The 25731-nt window shown below is 33.1% G+C and overlaps 1 protein-coding gene across 4 annotated transcripts; it reads right to left on the bottom strand.

The window, feature by feature from the left end:
• Nucleotides 1-2004: 2004 nt before the first annotated feature.
• pax6b (paired box 6b) lies at nt 2005-24588 on the bottom strand. 4 transcript variants are annotated; one of them, XM_051113839.1, is made up of 13 exons: nt 24459-24588; nt 20161-20300; nt 17362-17415; nt 14572-14702; nt 14045-14083; nt 13740-13955; nt 13315-13480; nt 7593-7751; nt 7422-7504; nt 7178-7328; nt 5785-5897; nt 5471-5612; nt 2005-3497 (listed from the first exon to the last, which is right to left on the bottom strand). In XM_051113839.1, the coding sequence occupies exons 2-13, from the start codon at nt 20171-20173 to the stop codon at nt 3412-3414; spliced, it is 1353 nt and encodes a 450-aa protein (XP_050969796.1). In that variant the 5' UTR covers nt 20174-20300; nt 24459-24588; the 3' UTR covers nt 2005-3411. The 4 variants fall into 4 exon arrangements, with proteins under 4 accessions (XP_050969796.1, XP_050969797.1, XP_050969799.1 ...); XM_051113840.1 differs by lacking the exon at nt 24459-24588 and adding an exon at nt 20474-20554; XM_051113842.1 differs by lacking the exon at nt 24459-24588 and adding an exon at nt 17597-17667 and having other exon boundaries at nt 20161-20377.
• Between the last annotated feature and the right edge of the window lie 1143 nt (nt 24589-25731).

Raw genomic sequence — 25731 nt, forward strand, 5'->3', positions numbered from 1 at the left:
AGCAAAATAACTTATTCTGCCACACAATCGCTTCATCTCTCTCTCCGCTCGGCTCGGACCGCTTCATTCTCCTCGTTTCTTCCCTCTCTCTCTCCTCCCCCCACGCTCACTCGCTTTTTTTTCCTTTTAGACCATCGTAACTCTACCAAAACAAGAGCTGGCAGTGCTGAATGGCATAGGCCTTTTCTATTGTGGTGTGTTTTTGTGATGTCTGAGTTGTGTGGAGTCGGCTGGTGCCTTTGTTCACCAGCTCTTTGGTGGTTATGAGGTATGTGGAGAGAAGAGAGGGCTTTTGACGTGCTGGTTTGTCTTTAAATAGGTATTTTGTTGTAGTGTTTGTAATTAAGGATGACTTTACTTAAAAGTTCTGCGTTTTGGAAAATCATGAAGAAAAACTTTTTTTCGTCTTTTCAATTCTAAATGATTTTACTCGAAAATTACGTTCATTTTCTTGAAGAGACATTAAAAGTTAAAAGATAAAAACAAATGTTTTCAATTCTAAATAATTTTACTTGAAAATGATGTTCATTTTCATTGAGTCATATTAAAAGTTGTGAATTCTAGAAAATTATGAAGAAAAAATTTTTTGTTGTCTTTTCAATTCTAAATGATTTTACTTGAAAATGATGTTCACTTTCATTAAAAGTTCGGAATTTTGGAAAATCGTGAAGATGGAAAGATTTTAAATAAATAATTTTACTTGAAAATAATGTTCATTTTCATTAAAAGTCATAAAGGTTTGAATTTTGGAACATCATGAAGATAGAAAAAAATGTAATTCTAAATTTTACTTGAGAATGATCGTTTTCATTGAGGTGTATTGAAAGTTAAGAATTTTGGAAAATTCTGAATAAAGAAACATTTTTTCAATTCTAAATAATTTTACTTGAAAATGATGTTTGTTTTCATTAGGAGTCTAGTTCTGAATTTGGGAAAATCATGAACAAAGATTTTTTTTCAATTCTAAATGGTTTTTCATGAAAATTACATTCATTTTCATGAAGAGACGTATTAAAAGTTCTGTTTTTTGGAAAATCATGACGAATAGAAGCATTTTAAATTCTAAATAATTTTACTTAATGTTCATTTTCATTAAGAGTCGTAAAGTTCTAAATTTTGAAAGATCATGAAGAAAATTTTTTTCTAATTCTAAATAATTTTACTTAAATTATGTTCATTTTCATTAAGAGTCGTAAGGTTCAGAATTTTGGAAAATCATGCAGATAGATTTTTTTTTTTTAATTCTAAATAACTTTACTTGAAAATTATGTTAATTTTCATTAAAAGTCATAAAGTTCTGAATTTTGGAAAATCATGAAGAAAAAAATATTTTTAATTCTAAATGATTTTACGCGAAAATTACATTAATTTTCATGAAGAGTCGTATTAAAGGTTCAGAATTTTGGAAAATCATGAAGATAAAAACCGTTTAAAATTCTAAATAATTTTACTTGAAAATAATGTTTATTTTCATTAAAAGTCGTAAAGGTTTGACTTTTGGAACATCATGAAGATAAAAAAATGCAATTAAAAATCATTTTACTTGAACATTATGTTCATTTTTATTAAGAGTCTTATTAAAAGTTCTGAATGTTGGAAAATCATGAAGATAGAAACGTTTTAAATTCTAAATAATTTTCCTTGAAAATAATGTTCATTTTCATTAAAAGTCATAAAGGTTTGAATCTTGGAACATCATGAAGATAGAAAAAATGTAATTCTAAATAGTTTTACTTAAGAATGATGTTCATTTTCATTGATGTGTATTAAAAGTTAAGAATTTTGGAAAATTCTGAATAAAGAAACACATTTTTTCAATTCTAAATGATTTTACTTAAAGATGATGTTCATTTTCATTAAGAGTCATATTAGAAGTTCTGAAATTTGGAAAATCATGAAGATAGTAATGCATGTTTTCAATTGTAAATGTACTTGAAAATGATGTTATTTTCATTAGGAGTATTAAAAGTTTTGGAAAATCACGGAGAATGCGATGTATACTGTACAAAATGTTTTTAATAGTTTTCACAAAATACATTTAGAAAGCTTTTAAATAAAGTTAAATTGAAATATCTGCAAGACAGGGTAGACCTTTCGTTTTCCAAAGCATTGCTCGGACACAAAAACCATTACAAGTGTTCATGTTTCAGGTACACAACAAAAAAAACGCAGAATTCAAGAGATGTCAACATGTTTTTAAAACCACAAATGGTCGTCGATCATAAATAAAGGACTGCGTGATTAAGCCGCAGCCGTATATACTCGAAGCCAGTGTACTAGAATGTAAAACAACTTTTTTTCCTTTACAAAATGTATAGCAACACAAGACTAACGATAAAAAAGAGAAGATTAAGATTGTTGTGTAATAGATGAAATACAAAGGCTTTGGTCTGTTTTTACAATCAACAATGGTTAAAGTCTGATATGTACTTGTAAACAACTGCCAAACACTTACGTTTTTTTTTTTTAAACTCTGTCAAGCATTTTTAATCATAATTATTGGAATTAAATATTTCTAGTCTCACAAAATTATTTGACCGTAGGACACTATAATACAACTATACCTAATAGACAACTTGTACCTGACCTAAAGAAATGTTTTTTCCTTTTTTAACAATGCATGAAAATCTGTATAAAACATTTATAGATTTTTCTCGGGGGCAGTAACAGTGAGAATATATTTATGTTCCGCGATAATTCCCGGGAGGAAGTTTCTAGGGAGAACAAATACTTACAATTGGACAGTAGCAAAATGGATGAGTGTTATTTTGATGGCAAAGTCTACCGTATTATAACTTCCCATTGCTCTGACGTCACAATTATAAATAATCAAGCACAAACGGCCTCAGAATCAGTCTGTCTGGCTCCAAACCCTCATATATCATATAAAGTACTTAGTAATTTACATAATGGCTGTTGTTCCTTTTGTAGATACAATAGTGTTGTTAATTGAAGCCGTTGTGGGTTGATTTTTAGCCTCGATCTTCTATCCGGTGGTATGTTTCTGCTTCACTGTTTTGATATGGGCCTGTAAGGAGTCTGATCCGTAATCCTGATATTAGCTCAGTAGAAAACAGTCACAATATATCGTGCTCCTCCGTTTCAACATATTTTTGGCTGTTGAATTGTCTCTTCGTCTTATAAATGCCAATGTACAAATACAACAAAAAATGGAGATCGCGGATGTAGCAGAGGTTTGTTGTTTTTGTTCCATTAGAAAGTCTCTCTAGCGTCCGTTCGTCCTCTTAAAGGTAGTGCCGCAAAGTTTTCGGACCGTGACAAGAGTCCACACGCTTCCTCGTCCTGGTGTTTGTTTGTGTGTGTCTGTGTATTTGTGGAAATACTGCTGCAGAGGTCCAGGGTCTCTCTTAGTCTCTGTGTGGAAGTCAAAGGGCGAAGTAACTCTTTTCTTTACTGTAATCTTGACCAGTACTGAGACATGTCTGGCTCAGTTCCGGGAACTTGGACAGGGACAGACACTCCAGGGGAGATGAGTCCTAGAAACAGAGACGGAATATAGGTCAAAAACATGTTCGTTTGCAAACGTTAAGCTTTGGTGTTATGTATGAACCTGGACTGAAGCGTTATCGTATTTGTATGCATTTTAACGTACAGGTTTGTGATGATTCAAGAAGTATTGAACTTGGAAGGAATTTGTTTTTTCAACACTCTTAAAAATCAAGGTTCTTCATTGGCGTTGATGGTTCATTGAAAAAACCTGTAACACCCATGGAATCTTTCCATTCCACAAAAGGTTCTTTATAATAGAATAAAAGATTTTTTAAATATTCTTTGCAGTAAAAATATGGTTCTTTTAAGAACTGTTCACTAAAAAGGTTCTTTAGAGAACACAAAAATGTTCTTCTATTGCATTTCTACAATTAATCCTTTTTGAACCTTTATTTTTAAGAGTGAAGGAACAAAAATGGTGCATAAAATGAGAAACAAAGAAACACATTTTTAGATACGCATGCATTTAAAATTAGACAATTTTGGGGCAATGCATATAAAATGTGAACAATAAATTGGTAAAAGAGCTTATGCATATACACTACCATTCAACTGTTCAAAAGTTTTACAAGATTTTAAAAGATTTTTTTTTTATGTTTTTGAAACAAGTCTCTTATGCACACCACGTCTACATTTATTTGAAACTGTAAAAAGAGAGTGCTTTTAAAACTAATCTTTACATTTTATTTTAATTTCTTTTTTGTTGTAGTTGTTTTTGAAATGTGTCTCTTATGCTCACCACATCTACTTTTATTTGAAACATTAAAAACAGTAATGAATTGCATTTAAAGTTGATATTTAAATGTTATTTTAACTTTATTTCCCATTTTTTTGTTTTTCAAATTAGTCTCCATATGCTCACCACGCACAAATCGTTATTAAAGTGCTTTTAAAACTAGTATTTAAATTTTATTAAAACTTTTTAATTTTTTTGTGTTTTTGAAATAAGTCTCTTATGCTCATCACATCTACTTTTATTTGAAACATTAAAAACAGTAATGAATTGCATTTAAAGTTGATATTTAAACGTTATTTTAACTTTATTTCACTTTTTTTTTGTTTTTGAAATAAGTCTCTTATGTTCAGCACGTCTACATTTATTTGAAACATTAAAAACAGTAATGAATTGCTTTTAAAATTAATATTTAAATTTTATTTCAACTTTAATTTTCTTACATTTTATGTTTTTGAAAGAAGTCTCTTATGCTCACTTATTTGAAACAATAAAATCAGTAATATTGTGAAATATTATTACAAATTAAAAATAACTTTTCTATTTTTAAAATGTTTTTAAATACTTCAGCAAAAGCTGAATATTTCAAACTAAGTGTTCAACACCCAGCATTTGTTGTACAATATATGTGTAACTAAAGGATGACGTTTTGTATACTATTGTATACTATTATAATGGAAAATGACAGAAAATTATGAAATAACAGTTTATTATAGTTGAAGGTCTTTTAAAACTAATATTTAAGTTGTATTTCAATTTTATTTAAATTTTATTTCATTTGCATATGCATTTATTTTAAACAGTAAAAACAGTAATATTGTAAAGCATTACAGTTTAAATAGCTGTTCTCTATTTTAAAACATTTCAAAATGTAATTAATTTCTGTGATGCAAAGCTGAATTTTTAGCAACATTACTCCAGTATTCAGTGTCACATGGTCCTTCAGAAATCATTCTAATATGTTGATTTAGAGCAATCAATGTTGACATTTTTTGTGCAAACCATGATGCATTTTTTCAGAATCCATTGATAAATAGAAAGTTGAAAAGAACAGGATTTATTTCAAATGAAAATATTTTGTAACAAATGTTTTTACTGTCACGTTTCATCAGTTTAATGGTTAATTTCTTGCCAATCAAAAATCTTTCTAACCCCAAACTTTTGAACGGTAGTATAAATGTGCCATTTGATCAAGGGTTAAGCGCACAATGAACATATTCTGCCTACCTGTTGAGGTGGTACCAGAAGTTGCCATTGTTTGGCTGTTCATGTGTGCCTGCATATGAGGGGGTGTGTATGTGTCGTAGCTTCGCCCATTCACGGACGGACTGGTGGGCAGCATGCAGGAATAGGAAGATGTCTGGCTTGGCTATAAAAAACAAGAATATATGTGTATAAATATATAGCGTTTTAGTATCTATAACACAGAGGAGTTTGAGTTCAATGATGGAATGGGACACACTGAAGGAAGCGTCACACACAGCACATTAATCCAGTTATCAAGGGGAGAGGAGGAAATGAGTGTTCATGATGATACTCACTTGCATAGGCAGGTTGTTAGCCATTGTGAAGCTGGGCATCGGAGGCAAACCCGTGTACGTGTTGGTCAGAGCCGTGTCCGATCGGCCTAGCATTGACCCTGTTGTGAAGGACACTGGTAAAGACAAAAAAAATTTATAATTTTATACATTTTATTAAGTAAATATAATATCATATACTCAAAAAGCCTTTGCATATCTAGTTTGATGCAACTAAATGGATTTAAAAAAAATGCACCAAAGCTATTTTCATTTTTCTTTCTAATAATAGTTTGGATACTTTGAATTAATTGTTTTACATCCAACATTTGTTGTACAATATTTGTGTAAGGATGATGTTTTGTATGCTCTGAAACTTATGGAAAAGCGGTTTATCTTAGTTGAAGTGTTTTTTAAACGAATATTTATATTTTATTTTAACTTAATCTTAGTTGCAAATTTTTTAAAATAGTTTTTGGTTTAGATAACATATCTATTAACATATCTATCTATCTATTATTATATTAAAATATATTATATTATATTATATTATATTATATTATATTATATTATATTTTGTATGCATATCTATTAACATATTTATTATTATTATTATTATTATTATTATTATTATTATTATTTTTATTATTATATGTTGTGTATATATACAAAACATTTAATATATGTAACAATAAATTATGTAATGCATAAAAAATTATAAATATGATTAATGTCATAAATTAAATTAAAATAAAAAGTTATGGGAAATTATGGGAAAACAGTTCATCATGGTTGAAGTGCTTTTTAAACTAATATTTATATTTTATCTCATTTCATTTCATTTATTTTTATTTCAGTTGCCAATTTTTTAAATAGTTTTGGTTTTAGATAGCAGATTATTATTGTTATTATTATTATGTTTACCTACAGAACATTTAATATATATATATATATAACAATAAACAATATAATACATAAAATCAATGAATAAATATGGTTAATGTCATAAAGGTAAACAAAAAAAATCTGTAAAATTGTGGAAAAACTGTTTAAACTAATATTTATATTTTATTTGAACTTCAGTTGCCAATTTTTACATAGTTTTTGTTTAAGATAACAAAGTATTATTATTATTTTTATTATTATTATTGTATTTTGAATATATAATATAATATGAAATAATAATAATATAATAAAATAAATGAATAAATATGATTAATATAATAAATTAGATTAAATCTTGTTTGATGCAACTAAATGGCACAAAAAGATTAAAATTTGCCTCAAAGCTATTTTCATTGTTCTTTAATCAAAAGTTTAGATACTCTGAATTGATTGTTCTACATCTGTTGTGCAAAATTTGTGTAAAAGAGATATAAACTCCTGTTATACATGTTTGCTGTCGTGTGCCATTTACCAGGAGTGGTGGGTTGTGGGATTGCCTGGTAGACGCTTGTGTTGAAACTGCTGCTGATGGGAATGTGACTGGAGGAGTTGCTGGCTTGTCGTCGCTGGTTCCTCAGCTTCTCTTCCCTCCTCCATTTCGCTCTTCTGTTTGAGAACCATACCTGCAACACAGACAAGGTCAGCAGATGTAAACAAGAGTAATCGTGAGCGTGCTATAGTTGCTTTGGTTTTTAAAACTGAACTAATGTTCTCACCTGTATTCTAGCTTCCGGAAGGTCGATTTTTGCTGCAAGTCTTTCTCTTGCGAAAACATCTGGGTAGTGGGTTCTTTCAAACTCTAAAAACCGAAATGAAAGTGTGTTATTCTGTGTACCTCAGCTGGGTATGACAGACATTTGTTGTTAATGCTTACACTTGATGCTCACCTTTTTCCAGAGCTTCGATCTGCTCCTGAGTGAACGACGTTCTGTTTCTTTGCAGTTTTCTTTTTAACTGCAGGCGCATTTGAGTCTCATCTGAATCCTCACCGTTTGAGCTAATGGAGTTAGTGTTCTCGCCTCCGTTATCCTGTTGCTGGCAACCATCTGCAAAAAAAAGATGAAAGAATTGTAGAATTGCGTAGCCTTGGGTCTATACACAATGTTGCATCAGTGTTGTTTTGTTACTATTTGTATACTATTATGGCATTTATTAGTATTTTGAATTAGCTTTTTGTATATTTTCAGTTTTCCTTTTAATTTTAGCTTACATTTTAATGAACCTTGTGCTTTGGTAATATTTTACAATAAGGGTTCCATTAGTTAACATCAGATAATGCACTATGAGCAATACATTTGTTACATGATTATTAATCTTTGTTAACATTAGTTAATAAAAATACAACTATTCTTTGTTAGTTCATTTTAGCTCAGGGCCATTAAAGAGTATTAACAGATACAACTTTTGATTTTAATAATGTATTAGTAAATGCTAAAAATTAATATTAACTAGGAATATCAAATGTATTTTAAGTATTTTTCTTCATTAGTTCATGTTTAAAAATATGCAGTTCACTAATGTTAACAACTTATTGTAAAGTGTTACCTATGCTTTTGTAATTATGTATTTATTGTTTTCTTTTTTTGTTGTTGTTGTTGTTTTGGGTTTTTTTCTATATAGCTTTATTTATTTTTTTGTATTATTATTATTATTTTTTTTTTCAGATTTAGTCAACTTCAACGTCTCTATTTCACTTAGTTCCCAGGGCAATTTCTATGTTTTGTTTTTGTTTTTGTTTTTTTCATTCATTTTATTTTGTAGCTTTAATTCAATTGGCAAAAAATAAGCAAAATACAACATTTAAAAAAAAGGTAACACTACAATAAGGCGTCATTTGTTAACATTAGTTAATTTATTAACTAACATGAACAAACAGTGAACAACACATTTATTACACTATTAATTAATCTATAATAAAAGTTATTAAAAATACAGTCATTCATTGTTTGTTCATGTTAGTTCACAGTGCGTTGACTAATGTTAACAAACACAACTTGTGATTTTAATAATGCTTTAGTAAATGCTGAAATTAACATTAATAAATGCTGTAAAAGTATTGTTCATTCTTAGTTCATGTTAACTAACTAATGTTAACTACTGAACTTTATTGTAAAGTGTTACCATAAAATATTTTTAGTTATTTTATAATATATTTGTATTTGTTAATGAACGCCTCTACACTCAGGGCTAGAATTGTCAGCATGATCTGCATAGTTCCGTAACAAAGTACCAAAAGAAACACATTGAATCATCCTCGAGCTCCCTTGGATGTTTTCATACGCAGCACATATAATGTATAGAGATTCTTAGTGCTATTCACCGTATGGGTGTCCGGGGACCTATTGAGGTGACCACCAACACTTGAATAGAGAGCTGCTTTTCTCTATGACACAATACCACCAGAAGAATGAGGGGAACCATTAAACTGTGCAGACAGAGATGGGCTGCCAGGCTCAAATTCTCCCGAGGGCACAATTGGAAAGGAACAACAAAAAGAGAGGCGTGCAGTGCTCAGCATTGTATAACACAAGGATCTAGTCAACAGAGCTTTCAGTTCAGTATGTTAACCTCTACACACCACTGTCATTAATCAAAGAACCCCGGGCCGGGCCTGTTAAACGCCAGTTAGGATTTATACGTTCAACAGGAGATGACCATTCAAAGACCTTTGCTTGCTTTGGGATGGGTAAGAGATGTCTCTCCAATCAGAACAAGTCCTTTCCAGGCTCTTTCACCTGCAGTGACTAGCTGGTTAATATGGGAACTTGTTTTAAAAAAGTTCAAAAGATAATTGCCACTTTTTCTCTCACAATTTGTGAGATATAAACTCGCAATTGCAAGTTATGAAGTCCAATTCTGAGGAAAAAGCTCACAATTCTGACATCTTCATACAACTGTGAGTTTATATCACATAATTCTGACTTCATAACACACAGTTTAAAGTTTATATCACACATTTCTGCCGTTATAACTCGCAATTGCGAGTTTATATCACACAGTTCTGAGAAAAAAATTCAGATTTGCAAGATATAAACACAATTGCAAGTTATGAAGTCCAATTCTGAGAATAAAGCTCACAATTCTGACATTTCCATACAACTGCAAGTTTATATCTCATAATTCCGACTTTATAAAACGCAGTTTAAAGTTTATATCACGCATTTCTGACGTTATAACTCACAATTGCAAGTTTATATAACTCAGTTCTGAGAAAAAAGTCAGAATTGCAATATATCAATCCAATTCTGAGAAAAAAACTCGTAATTCTGACATTTTCATACAACTGAGTTTATATCACATAATTCTGACTTTATAACGCACAATTGCAAGTTTATATCACACATTTCTGACTTTAACTCGCAATTGCGAGTTTATATCACACAGTTCTGAGAAAAAAATTCTGATTTGCAAGATATAAACTCACAATTGCAAGTTATGAAGTCCAATTCTGAGGAAAAAGCTCACAGTTCTGACATTTTCACACAACTGCAAGTTTAAATTTTATAATTCTGACTTTATAACACACAATTGCGAATTTAAATCACACATTTCTGACTTTATAACTCGCAATTGTGAGTTTATATCACACATTTCTGCGAAAAAAGTCAGAATTGCAAGACAAAACTGCAAGTTATGAAGTCCAGTTTTGAGGAAAAATCTCACCTTTCTGACATTTTCATACAGCTGCAAGTTTATATCTCATAGTTTTGACTTGCATGCAGTTGTGAGTTTGTATCACACATTTCTGACTTTATAACTTGCAATTGCGAGTTTGTCACATTTTTGAGAAAAAAGTCAGAATTGCAAGATACAAACTCACAATTGCAAGTTATGAAGTCAAATTATGAGGAAAAAGCTTACAATTCTGACATTTTCATATAACTGCAAGTTTATATCTTATAATTCAGACTTTATAAAAAGCAATTGTGAGTTTATATCACACAGTGTTGAGAAAAAAGTCACAGTGTTGAGATGTAAACTCACAGTTGCAAGAAAAAATCAGAAATGTGAGATAAAAAGTCACAGCTACATTTTTTATTTTTTATTCAGTGGCGGAAACAAGCTTTCATTAAAGAAATGGTTAACTAAAATGGGGAAAAAATTCTGCTCACCATCGTGTTGTTTTTGTGTCATTGAGATGCTAATATAGTTTTTATTAATATTTAGAAACCATTTTTATTTTTAGATTGTGTTTTCTATTTTAGTTATTTAAATTTATAGGGATTTTGTTGTGTTTTTGTTATTTTTAGTATTTTTTGTTTGTTTACAATATTTTATTTTAGTTAACTTTTATTTTATTTCAAATAACAAAAAAGGTTTGTAATAAATTTAATTGTAGTTTCAGTTGTAGTTAACTATAGTTAACAAACTGGTATGCTGTCATTTTTAATTATTCATTTTTATATTATTTATTTATTTTATGTTTTAATTTACTGACAGAAGGTTAATAAGCTCTTAAAAATTTTAATTAAAAAAGCACCTTAACAATAGTTTATAAAGTGCACTGTACTCCACGTCTTCTGAACTTGTATGATAGTAAATCTTTAAAAGTTTAATTTGGATTCACATGAGGGTAAGCATTTTAATGTTTTTTAAGCAACACGTTGTGCAAACATAAAGTAAATGATCATTTGCATTTTTCTTTTTTAATATTACTGTTCTCAGATGTGATCCTGTGAACATCCACACACAGGATTCATTTTCATCAACCTGATTAGAAACTAACTATTCATCAGCTAAACTTTTTTTCATTGTCTCCTCTAACCAAAAGCCTGTGCATGTTCTCTCTCTCCCTCCAAAAAAAAGCAACCTCTAATGAGCAATTACAGAGAGACAGAGCTGTGCCTGTCACAAATTCTTGCATGTGACAGAAACATCTTTTGTCCCGGGACGCGCAGTGCTTTTCTTTCGCTCCCCATGGGGTGCAAATGATGTGGAGGGCATCGGCGAGGGGAGGGGGCAGGTGGAAGCGCATGGACACCTCCGCCGAAAAACTCTGTCCCTAGTCACGCAGATCCAAGAGCCAGACAGAAGCCGTATTGAAATGAGCGATTAATTAGCACTAACTCCTCAATTAATGAGTGGCCTTTTCCCATCTACGTTTGCCAATGCCACACTATTCCACATTCTGTATAATAATCTAATGTGTCTCCAGATGGATTGACATATAGACCTAATCACTGCTAGAGATTTTTACATACTTTCAAACACTTTTTCTATAATAAATTAATAGAATGAATTTATAGTAAAATACAGTAACACTTTACAGCAAGGTCCCATTAGTTAATGCATTAACTAACAGTGAGCATTTCCGACAGTATTTATTAGTCTTTTTTTTTAGCGTTATTTAATTAAAAATACAACTGTTCACTGTTAGTTCATGTCAATTCCATTAAATAATATTAACAGATACTTTTAATTTTAATAATGTATTAGTAAATAATGTAATTAACATTAAATAAAATTAATAAATGCTTTTTCATTGTTAGATCATGTTAACCAATGTCATTAACTTTTGTAACAAATGAAACTTGCCTAAAATACTGTGGTATTTATGCTATTATAATGTAAACAATGCAGATTATTATAGACTTTGTATAGATATACATATAATATAGATACAAACTTTAAAAAGTGTAATATATTGTACTTTATTATATTGAATATTGTCAACAATTCAGTATAAACATTATAGTACAGTGTGGTATAATCGAATAAAACAAGTAATGATGATTATGATTATTATGGATGTTAGTATTATTGTTGTTCATTTTTATTAACAAAATATTTACATTATTTTTAAAATCGTTAAAATTAAATTGTTAAAGTTTATCATTAAATATATTTAGATTATTGTTAGTATTAGTATTATTTACTGCATTTGTTTTGTTGTTGCTGATCCTTTTTGTTGTTATTATGGTTATTAATATTATTATCATTAATAATAATTGTATTATTAAATAATACAAATATTTTAAAAGCTATATGTATATATAGTATATAATTTATTTATTTATTTACATATGATTAATTAGTTTGTATATTTATTGTTGTATTTGCTTTGTTGTTGCTGTTGCTTTTTGTTGTTTATATGTTTTTATTATTATGGTTATTAATATTTAGTGTTGGGCAATGATTAATGACATCCAAAATAAAAGTTTTTGTTTATTTAATATATATATATATGTGTGTGTGACACAAAAGACACACATACATTATATATTTTAAAAACATTTACATGCATATATTTATATTCATATAATTTATATTATATATAAATGTATTTTACATATAAACATCACATATTTTTCTTAAATATATACATGCATGTGTGTGTACATATTTTTTTTCAAAGCGATTAATTGTTGCCCAGCACTATTAATATTATTATTATTATTAATAATAATAATTTTATTATTTAAAAATGACAAATATTTCACAAAACTAATATTAATAACTTTTAAAAAAAGTCATATGGAGATATAAAATATAATCGATTTATTGATGCATTTGCGTTGTAGTTGCTGTTCCTTTTTGTTGTTTATATGTTATTGTTCTTCCAATTTTGCAGATGACAGTGATGCTCTTATTGCTTTTAGACCGTCTCACCTTGATTCGGTTGTCCTGGCACGGACGTACCAGGGTACCATCCCGGGCGTGTCCCCCACGTGCCGGTCTGCCCGTTGAGCATTCTCAGCTTGTCGTACATGCCATCTGCACCCATCTGTTGCTTTTCGCTAGCCAGGTTGCGTAGGACTCGATTTATCGACGACACCTGAAAGGTATAAAGCAAACAGTCAGTCAAGTGCTGTGTATGTTTCAGCCTTAAAATGCTTTTTTTTCCACTACAGCTGAATGCTATTTGTATTTAAAAAACCAATATGGATAAATGCAAAAAATTATTCCAATGCATCTACCTATATATGTATTTTTATTTATCTATTTTGCAATCACAAGTTTTTTAATTGACGTAAGAAGCACACAATGGCGTTTGCACAATCAAACAATGCAAATGAAGCAGCATTTGCACTTACGCTTGGTATGTTATCGTTGGTGCACACCCCTTCAGACAGCAGCCTGTCACGAATTTCCCAGGCAAAGATCGAGGGACACTCCCTCTTGTACTGTGCTATTTTGCCGACCACTTCAGGCGTCGCTACCCTTGGTTTGCTGCCTCCGATGGCTCGCGGTCGGATGGAGCCGGTCTCATAATATCTCCCCAAAATCTTGCTCACGCACCCATTCGACACCTGAATGGACAGCAATATACACAATTCACATACATTATTTAAAACTAGAGTGAAATAATGTAATGTACTTCAAACGGTTATACGCTTACGTTCTTATTGTCCAGTTGGACTTTTGCATCATCATGGGTCTATGAACACAGAAAATATGCCTTAAAATTGCTAGGATGATTTCATTAGGTTTCGGGTCACACTTTACGTTAGTGTTTGTTTACCGAGCAATGCAAATAAATAGCACGTGCTTGAATGTTTCTACACTCTTAAAAATAAAGGTTCCTTATTAGCATCAATGGTTCCACAAAGAACCTTAAACATCAATGGAACCTTTAAAATGCAGAAAAGGTTCTTTAGATTTGTAAAATGTTCTTCAAAATGGTTCTTTTAAGAACTGTTCACTTAAAGGTTCTTTGGGGAACCAAAAAATGATTCTCCTATGGTGTCACAGCAAAAACACCCCTTCGGGTTTATTTTTAAGAGTGCATTGTATTTATTGTTGTGAAAAATTTTCTTTATTTGTACTATTTGATTGCATGTGTCTATGATTTGGCTTGTAACTAAGTATAATTATTCCACTAGCACCTATATAGTTTGTGAATGTAAAAATGGGCTTCACGGTCACCTGCAAAATCCTGGAGATGTCGCAGGGTCGTGCTCCGCTGTGAGCGAGTTCGACGATCTTCTGTCTGGTGGAGTCCGGTAACGGTCTGCCGTTCACAAACACCCCGCCGAGCTGGTTGACGCCACTGTGACCTGTGGCACACGGAGACATAACAAATTGGCTCGTCTTTCCCCTCAAAAACATTCCCTCAATAGGCGTCCCATTGTCCAGGATAAAGCTCCACTTCTTAGTGCTTTTCTTTGATCAGTGTTACTGACAAACCCAGTCAGATTAGACTGAAAAAAAGTGGATTTTCACACAATGTCCATGTTATATAACTACAAAATAATTGCACATTAAATACATTTTGATGCTTGCACAAATAAGTGTGACCGACAAATGAAAACCTATCTTAAAAAATCTTAAATACTGACCCTTAAAAATTCAATGGTGATTCAGTGATGTGATATATTTTGTGTGGCCAACTAAGAAAACTTTATCATTATTTTTAAAATTAATAATCAGCTTTATCTGAGCAATTAATAATCCAACGGTTTTGAAAGCTGTTACACAAGCCCTATAAATCAGCATTTGAATGTCATGCACTAGGCTCGAATCAATCAACGCACACAATCGACTGATGAAATGACCTGAGTCTGAACATCTCCATTCAAGTGAACTGAAATTTTCATAATCAAATTGTCCTCAAGAGAACAGCTTTCCGCAAGACCGTGCACCAGTGTTTGGAAACTCTTGTTCACACCAGACTAACAAATCCCTAATAAATAAGCACCCATCGGCATTCGAGTACAGCATATGGTCTGAAAGAGACTAAGAGTTCCATCGTAACAGCAATGTGTAAAATAACTACATAGTAAAGCAAAGCAAGACCCCGCAAAGCTCAGAAGAATATGAAAAGCGCATACCAGTTTGGTGTATTTTGATGCGACGTGAAAGTCCAATGCAAAATCAATTGAAAGCGAGCGAAAAAACTGAGCGAATCCCTACGAAAAGCCTCCCCGGAGTGTGTGTGTGCTCTAGCTCTCTGCTCCTCTCTCGTCTGACTGCAGGAGCCCGAGCTCCTAAGCAATAAATAAGCTCCAAATATAGAAGAAGAAGAGGGGGGAAAATATGATGAGACTCTCTGACATTTGTCTTTAGAATAAAGCTAGCTGCACGTCAAGTTTGAGCTTAATTTCTGGAAATAGGCGGAGGTCGCCTCGGATCATGCATGGAAGGCTCATTGAAAAGATCAGCTGAAGTACTTGTGGCAGGACTGTCACTTTATATGACACTGCTCTGCTTTTGAAAAACGCATCGTCACGACAAATAGTAGCATGATAAAACGACCCTTTCTGTCTGCATTTGGATATCAGACAAAATTAGATTCTGCTCTTGTTGCCTTCAAGGGAGGCTTCGTTTTATTTCTAGCTATAGGGGCAATGCACGGCCACGAGGACAGGGGCGTGCGTGTTCCTAAACATATTAAAACTGACAAAGCTTTTTTTTTTCAGTCCGTCGTACTGTTTGTAACAAACCCTAGATCTGCTACAGTATTGTGGGAAATGCACCATCCAAAAAAGCCACTAAATATCTTACATTTGCAAAGTGGAAATGTGCAGTTCTGAGCCTTTAAAGCAAGTCATGAATGGGCTAATTTTAATAAATCTGATTCATTTAAGCACTGATGCTGCACAACAAACCTGTGGTAATCTTTACAAATCCAGTGGGGTAATCCACTGTCATCCTCTCTGTCTTCAGTAATTCCTGGATTAGTTGGATTTAATAGACTCTTGAACGTAAGGCGTGCATGTTTATCAAATGAAGCCATTTGATTGATGTCACCATCACAGAGAAACATGACCCAGCCTGTCATTTCACAGTTCAAAGGTTAAGTCTTAATAATCATATAATTCCCCATGGTGTAGGACTGTAGATCTGGCCTGGTGGCAGTCATAATGAGACTTGTATTTTATTGCTCCCCTACTAATAGCAAAACATATGTTGGGAATTTTAAACATCAATCCTAAATCTCCTAGCCAAATGGGAGATTTAAAAGATTTTTTTACATTTAATTGCAACTATTTACATGCTTTTTATTATTCATTATTTGAGTTCTGTCACATTTGTTTCCATATGACCGACCAATATATAACTGCATTACATAATCACAAAGAAATAATTCCAGAAGCATTTATCATATGTCAGACCTCTGATCCTACAGCAAGAGACAAATGCATGAACTAAGTGATGCTGTGTCGTTTACAAAATAGCATAACTCCTGTTTTTACCCCCTCAAGCAAGCACGGAAAATCTTGAAATCATATCCCGGAATCATCAAACTATTTCATGTGTCCCGTTTCGTGCATTAGCTGTTTCGGCACTGTCAAGCCCTCTGTGGAAGTTGGCAACTATTTTCCGCATTAGTCCAGCCAGAGCTGCATTTATTTGTTACCAACTCAAGCAGAAATAAACATCTCCTCCCCCATCAGCATTTCATTTATTTATGCTCGACATAAATGCATAATGCAGTATGCATCCGTATAGCTTTTCTTTTAAATATCAACACGAAATAATAGAAAAGCGTTGGAATTTTCTGTGGGGAAAATATAATTCGCATTTTAATGCCTCGTAATTTTACCATAATTCAAATTTTCGTACATGTTTTGTAATTTTTAATTTCCCGTAATTGCAATGCAATGCAATTTAAGTTTAATCGTAAATGAAAATAAAACAATCAGCCAGTGATTAAACAGATATCATTATTAATAAGAAAATACACATGAGTGGCTTAATAAGAATTGCACTTACTGTTTTGCATCATGGACGCCACTCCTGATTCCCACGTGGGTTGGTTATGGTATTCTATTTATGACAAAGAAAATAAACAGGGTTAGTTGTGAAATCCAGATTTTTTATTGCAGTTTTGCAACAATTGTCTTGCGTAGCGTTGCATTTACGGCCGATGCATCTCTGCGCATAAGGGAGTCAAAAGATGTATTTGGGAATAATCCTTTCTAGAGGAATTTCATCGTTAAAAACTTGCCTGGTAACAGAGTTGACTGTCCGATTAAAACAATTTAGCCCTTCATTTGCGTCTGACTATTTAGATCATTCCTAGGATAGAGCAAAAGAGTAATATTAGTGCGAATGACTTGTATTCACTTCTATTTTAAATGCATGTAAAGCCTATTTTTTTATACGCACCGTTTCGCACCTGTAGTTTGTTTATTTTTTGGCACGCAAAATGGAAAAGCTTAATCTGCGCTATTAAATAGAAAATAAAAGTAAAGTAAAATACGCAAGTAAAGGATAACTAGAGAATAGAATAGAGTTTGCGTCTCAATTTCGTGGTGGTCTGTAAAAAACATGTTCAACCTTTAGATCTTCCGTCAAAAGTGTACAGTGACACACGCTGTCTACTTCGCATCAGTGCTCTGAAAAGTGAGAACTGGAGGGGGTGAGAGGATCCTAACAAAGCCTGCTGGAGCTCAACAAAGCGCCTCTTTTACCTTCTATACCCAAACCCAGCCAGCACAACTCGGCCTCTGCAACTAGCAACACAACCTCCCACCAAACGTACCAATACTTGCCCGAATACAAAGAGCCGAGGGCACCCTGCCCCCCAGACGACCATCCACACACACACATACACACACACAACATCCACTGTCACTTTCCTGACGGCCATGACCCCGCTGCCCGAACCCCAATGCGTGTTTCTGTTTGTGGGGTTTGGGGAAATAGAAAAGTAATTTCGCGTTATAAATATCTGGAGGTGTTTGTGTAACGGGTGTGGGTTGTTAGGGGTTGTAAAAGGATGCAACAGCTCAGTAGGGTGCTCAATTGGAAAAAAACAATTGCAATAAAGGATCTATTCAGTGACATTGCTAAAAAGGGGCCCAGGGAAGGAAAGTCTTTCGTTTCATTTTCTCTCCCGACGCTGAAATAACAAAACCGGTGTGTCCGTTTCCATTCGCTCTCTTCCCAAGATTGAAGAACTAGCGCCTGTTAAAAGTGTTCATTTAAACATGTAAAACTAAGTTTTATCAACTTTAACATGTTAGTAAATGTAACTAACTTGAACCAGCATTCTTTTACGCTTAAATTAAGTGTTCTAAAGTTTTTTTTTTCCTGGAACATTTTGTAGTTTTGTTTCTTCAAATTTTATTTAGGCCTACGTTAATCTCTTATTTTCTTAATTTACCACGAAATAGAATTGACATATGCAATTTAAATATTTTTGTATAATTTTCTAATTTTAAATTCAATGCATAATTTGTCGAATGGTTGCCAGTTATTAATTAAATGCCATTAGTACAAAATGTGCTTTCATCAATGTTGATATTTATAAAAATAAAACAAAATGAATATAATAAGAATATTAAAAAGTTCCCTGAAATGGAAACAACCCGCAAGTAAATTCAAAATAACTTTCAAACCTAATACGCCAATTAAATCTCCTAATCACTCTTAATCACAGTAAAATGTTAATTGTTTTGTGCTCTTTTAATGCGCACTCGCTGTACGTGCATTGAGACTCTGCGTGTTCCCGTTAATGATTTATCTAACGTCGTATACGGGCTGTTGTTGCTGTTTATGAGGTTAACTAGGATCTCATCTGCATTTCTTTCGTTTGTGTAATCCTTAACTACAATTGCTTTAATTAAACATGCTTATTCAGGAAACAGTGTTCTCCATAAACATCATTCACATGCAGACATGCATCTGGATGTGTACAAAAGCGCAGTGGGAAGTTTTGAAGGATCTGACATTAACATGCCCTAATCATCTTATACTGCCATCGATGGGGAAATCTTTTGTTATTTGGAGCTACATTTATTTAGGGAATGTTTATGAGGACTTAAGCGTCCTAATGCCATAGAAAAACGAAGTGCAATTTGTAGAATAAGTAGGCCTGGTGAATATTTGCTGGATGCTAAAATAAACGAGTCCGCTTTTAAGAATTTTAAGTCAATAACATTTGAATTATTTTATTTAGTTAATTTCATTCGGGCAATATATTTATGTTTATTTTTAGGCTACATATTTAACATCAAGTGAAAAGCTTTGGTCTTGACAGTGCATTTGAACTTTATAATCTGGACTTAAAAAATCGTTTACAATGACTAAACCCTATATATTAATTTTCCTAAAATGCAAAGAATAATAAACAAGCAGGTCCTCATAAGACTCAGGCAAATCTTTAAGAAGGCACTCGGTTGATGAATCAAACTGACACCTTTCCTCAACGGGTCATTGCATTCCCGTGCTCCGCAAAAAAACACTGTTCAGGCCTAATGTGACTTCTAACTCTTTCCTCTCACAGATACACGTTTACTATTCACAAACAGCAGCGGGTTTTGTCTAAAAAGTAGACGGAAAAATACAGCATAATCTGAAAGCGCAGCTTTGCTTAGTTATTTAGTTTTTGAGCTTGCATGTAAACTATTAAAAAGGCGAGCGCGTTTTTATTTGTATTAGGCTACTCGGCAACACCACTAATAGTAATCTTAGTGTCATTAATAAATAAAAATGTGATAAATCACTTCAATAAAATTAGGGATCCCACACTAACAGCTAACTTTTAGTTTTAACATGCGCACTCACCTTTTTGAGGCATTCTGCTCCACCGCCTGAGCCCTTCCGAGCAAACTGGTGAAACTTGGAAATAAACAATTGGTCCCCAATAGTAATTTCTTTTCAGAATATATGTTTTTCCAGCGTTCCTCTATCTGGAAGGAAATTCCCTGCGAAGGAGACACAGATTGACAGTGAGCGGAGATGTCAGGACTGCTCAGGGACTGAGAGTGTGTGTGCTCGCATGTGAAGTGAGTGAGTGAGTGAGAGAGAGTGAGAAAGTGAAGGCACATGCAGAGAGAGAGCGAGAGAGAGAGAGCGAGAGAGACAGAGTTGAACACACCTATGCTGATTGGTGATAGTACTAATGTATTTAGTCTGTCTGTTCCCGCTTGCAGCGCTTTACCGGCCCATTAGAGAAGCACTGACCCTCTGCCATCGCAGAACAGAAAACAGGCCACTTTTGAACCAACTAATCAGTCCGCGCATGCAAATGCTGAGCGCCCCCTCTCAAACTCATTCAATATTGCTTTATGCAGTGGTGCAGGATTGCTTCAGTCTGGTTCTGTTAGATGCACTGCTTAAATCTCACCACTGGGCTTGACCACACTCAAGAAAAAAAAGTGTGTTTTATAGTGTTTCTAGCTTTTGTGTTATGTGTTTTCACATCACAATTTGGCCTCAAAAGTGTGATTAGTAACTCAATAGTAACTATTCAAAAATGCAAATTCTGTTACTATACATTGTAAAAATGATTTTTCGAAATTATAAAACACTAAATAAAAAGACTGAATACCGGAGTAGTTTTTACAGTAAATAGTAGTTTTTCTCTTTTAAATTTTAGCATTTGATTCAATGTGTTATACTGCTTTCCGTTTCTTTGTAATTGTTTGTGAACTGTAATACCAGTTTCTGAGTGAAATTTGTTTCTAAACTATTTTTTGTTTATTATTTGAACATGTAATATATGACCCTGGACCACAAAACCAGTCATAAGAGATTCATAATAAATTTCCATTGATGTATGGTTTGTTAGGATAGGAAAATATTTGGCCCAGATAAAAATCTAGAATCTGCAAAAAAAAAAAAATATATATATATATATATATATTGAGAAAAATCGCCTTTAAAGTTGTCCAAATGAAGTTCTTAGCAGTGCCTATTAGTAATCAAAAATTAGGTTTTGATATATTTACGGTAGGAAATTTAAAAAATGTCTTTATGGAATATGATCTTTACTTAATATCCTAATGATTTTTAATGATTATCCTAATGGCTTTTGCTACAAATATACAGACTGGTTTTGTGGTCCAGGGTCACATGTGTAAAATGGACACTGAAGTAAAATGTTACCGCAGTTCTCCCACGAAAATCAGCGTTTTTGCTGAATATTCCCGAGTGATTGTTTTTGCTTGGGGCTTTTAGGTCCTGAGAGATCTGGCCCTCAGTGACACTGATACAAGAAAGCAACCTGTTGACAGCTGTGAATTCAAAAGAAGAACCTGTTTGCTCTGTGCATTAAGTGCACTTGCAAATGGTCCCTGGTGCAACTGGCTAAAACAAACGCAAATACTCTCCACGTGCTTTTGTTGACACTCACGCGCTTTTGCACCGTATCTGCGCGTGGAGGTTACTTCTGTGTCCACGTGGCCGGATTTTTTTTCCCCTAATTTCACTGTTCACTAATTTTACAGCTTTTTCCTAGGAGTCGCAAACATTGAAGACCTCTGTCTAGTAGGCTATACTTACATGTTTGCAGCAGTGGTGGTGTGTGATTTTTAAAGCGCAAAATCATGAGGAACTTGTGGGTCCCTGAGGTAAATTAGCTCAAGCAGGATAATGTATATGTGACCCTGGACCACAAAAACCGGTCATAAGTAGCACTGGAATATTTGTAGCAATTGCCAACAATACATTGTATAGGTCAAAATAATCAAATTTTCTTTCATGCCAAAAATCATTAGGATATTAAGTAAATATCATGGTCCCCGTTAATATATCAAAATTTAATTTCTGATTAGTAATATGCACTGCTAAGAACTTCATTTAGAAAACTTTAGAAGCGATTTGATCAATATTTAAATTTGTTTGCACCCTCAGATTCCAAATTTTCAAATAGTTGTATCTCGACCAAATATTGTCCTATCCTAACAAACACCAATGGAAAGCTTATTTATTCAGCTTTCGGATGATGTATAAATCTCAATTTAAAAAAGAAATGAGCCTTATGACTGGTTTTGTGGTCCAGGGTTACATATTACTTTTTGATTTTTTGCTAATTTTACCGCTAGTTGATAAACCACCATGTCGAAGTCTATAAAAAGTTCTGTAACTCGGTGTTTTTTGTATGTCAAACTATTCCCATATTTATATGCCTAAACTGTGCAAATTAATGTCAAGTAGGCCCCTATCTATCTATCTATCTATCTATCTATCTGTCTGTCTATCTGTCTATCTATTTATATCTCTCTATTTGAGCAACTCGAGGCCTGTCCCGCATATTCACACATCGGTAAACCCGACATCCGCGCCCGCATTCGGCTGTACAGTTGTAGTTTGAGTCGCGACTGTACAGTAGTGCAAACTGATGTGATTAAAAAAAGACGCGGAAATCAATGCATTCACTTTCCCCGACGTATGCAAAGTTAGGAAAAAGTCGAAGTTCATCAATAAACTATCTAGGAGGTGAATGAGAGCCCCTGAGAACTATTGCGTCCTGAGTGCCACAAAAAAGAGATAAATGACACTCCCGAGGAGTAAAAACAAGCCACGATGGAAACGGATAATAAACAAAATCTTGCAGAGTTTCTGTCTTACTCCTACAAATGTTTCTACAATTAGCTCTTCTTATCTGTGTTTTGGTCTTTGTCTCTGACTCAATAATCCACTTTAAAATATTCATTTTTTTTAATTCCGAAGTTGCAAAGAGACTGCACTGCTTACTAACCCAGTTTTATTGTTCAAAATGGTCGACAGTAAGAATGCCCTAAGCTTTGTAATTGTGCCCTGGCTGTTGATTCCTTCTCTAGATAACTTGTAAATCCTCTCCGTGTTAATGAGGTGTATTTAGGATGTGGTCTAATTCAGGGGGCATCACCCTCCAGGCCATACAACCCCAGCACATCACACGAACCCTGCAGATAGCAATTTTACACGCAAAGCAATTAGCCCAATTGGGATTAGTAACTGCTAATACGAAGTCGTGAAAAGTAATCCCTAATCTCGTAGCTGTTTCGCTCTTGGGCAAAGTGGTCACTCTGTGTCTTCTAAAAACTTTTTAGAAAAGGGGAACGAGGGGAGGGAATGGGCCTGACGTCATACTTCAGAAGAACACGAACAAAAGAGTGAATCAATAAAAAGAAAAAAATATAAATCAATATACAGGCTGAAGTTCGGGGGCCAAAGAAGTTTACTTACCACCAATTTCCTTTTCTACTTCATCTTTGTCATGTAATACTTATTATATTATTTATTCCATTATGAATAGTTTTTATAAGTTTTACAAAGTAATTACAAAAAGACTTGTTTAAGATGAAATTATAATAGAAAAACACCACATAGCCTATATATCATCGTCATGTTATTATTATTTTATTTTGTTATCATTCTTATTAAGAGTGTTTAAACTAATTAGTAATTTTAATTGCTTTGATAAAATGGAGATACCGTTTTGACATTTCTACATTTCATCTTTCATTTTGAATTTCTTCTTTCATTTACTAAATCATGTTAATTTGCGTTTCATTCAAAGCAAAAGTTAAACCAAAAAAGAAGTTCTTTAGAGCGAAAAACGTTTTTAATCTAATAAAAATATATATATAAAAAAAACATTTTAGGTGATGTAATTGATGTACTGTAGCACTAATGAATTGACGTAATTCGTTATATTTTGTGAAAATATAGCCTACTAAAATAACCATTGCAAATGCAGATTTTTGTCTAACTTTGTCTAGAGATGTAATTAATTAAATATGTTATGGCTACTTAAGAGTTGTGGGATAAGAGAAGAAAAATATTAAGACGGAAAAGTATATAAACAAAAATTATAGCCCTGTCCAAATCAGACAGCTAGTTTCACTAGAAATTAAGAGCCAAACTAAATATTTTGTAAATACATACTTGTATTATGTATTAGTTGGTTTGTGATATAGTGTAATTCCTGTTTTGTAACAGCTTTTCAAATAAAACATTCATAGTAAAATTGCAGTTATAGATGAAATTTTTAGACGCAGTCAGACGTATTTTCCTAATGAAGTCAGACCGTGCATTTGCTTTTTTATCTGAGGACGGGGGTGAAAAAAAACATGCAGTATTTGATCTCAACTTACCGGAATATTTTTGACTTCTGGTCAATATCCTGCTCTTCCAAGCCCTTGCGATTGCATAAATTAAAACGATCTCATGAGTCCAGATTGTGTGTCACGTTTGAATCCCGTTCGGCGTGGAAATGTCAGTGAGAATGAAAAAAACGGTGTAACCCTCACTCACTGTAAACTTTCTCTTAATATCGGTCTCAGCCCGCCACCGATTGGTCAGATGACGCGCAACGTCACGCTGGAAAATAGTTCTCATACAGCCATGCGTGCAACTCATCATGGGGAACTCCATGCGCTCACATTAGCCTCGATTTTCAACAACTGGCATGATTATTGCCCTATATTTGCAGGGAAGAACTGAGAGTGTTATGCTTCTGTTTTAGCCTAAATCATGGTATTTCCTAAAGAACACATAAATCTGGGCTTTTATTTAATACCAAATGTGAAGCGACTGTACAATGTCAATACATAAAATAGGCCTACTAAATAAAAAATGTTATAATAAATAGTAATATATGTTAACTATAAGAAAATAATGATGGAATATGAATTAAATATATTTCAAATGCACTAACCACTATATTGTCTATCGGAAAATAAATTTAAAAAATATATATTTCAATTATATTTCGTTGATTTGCTGATTGAGATCACATATTTTTACGTATGCACAACAGGAAAATAATTAAGAATTATTATATTTGATATACTGCAATAATTCCACAAATGCTTGTTGACAGTTTTGAATATCCTATATCAGTATCTGAAAAGCAAATTTCAAGGCTATCTTTATAAAAACTTTAAATTGTCAAACGCTATTTTTTCTAGTCTCTCTTTTTGATCACAGGTTGCTATCCTTCTGCTAAGCAAATATTGGCCAAGGCGTCACGGAGATCTTATTTACCCTACTCATTCAGGTGGAAAATCAAATGGTTAACCGGTACAACAGCACGTTTAGTGAAAGTGTGTGTTTCCACATAGCTGGTTGTGTGAGGTTTTTTAGTGTCCATCACTGCTGTTCTTTACGATCATTTCTGGTCTATTTTGTCCTGAATCCGAGCTGTTGCGCATTTAACTCTATTTATGCAGTTAAAAGACACGCTCACAGCCCGTTAAAATATGGTGTAAAGGTGAAGAAGCATAGTATTTACTTCATATGACGTGTCTACAGATGTCAGTGTCCATATAGTGCGTAAATGCGCAACAGTTCAGCGGTGTGTCTCTCAGGAAATGAATGGGTTGTGTTGGTTCTTTAGGACGTATGGAGCAGGTATGGGGCGCACTA

Source organism: Labeo rohita, chromosome 7 (assembly GCF_022985175.1).
Source record: "Labeo rohita strain BAU-BD-2019 chromosome 7, IGBB_LRoh.1.0, whole genome shotgun sequence".
NCBI classification, from domain to species: Eukaryota; Metazoa; Chordata; class Actinopteri; order Cypriniformes; family Cyprinidae; genus Labeo; species Labeo rohita.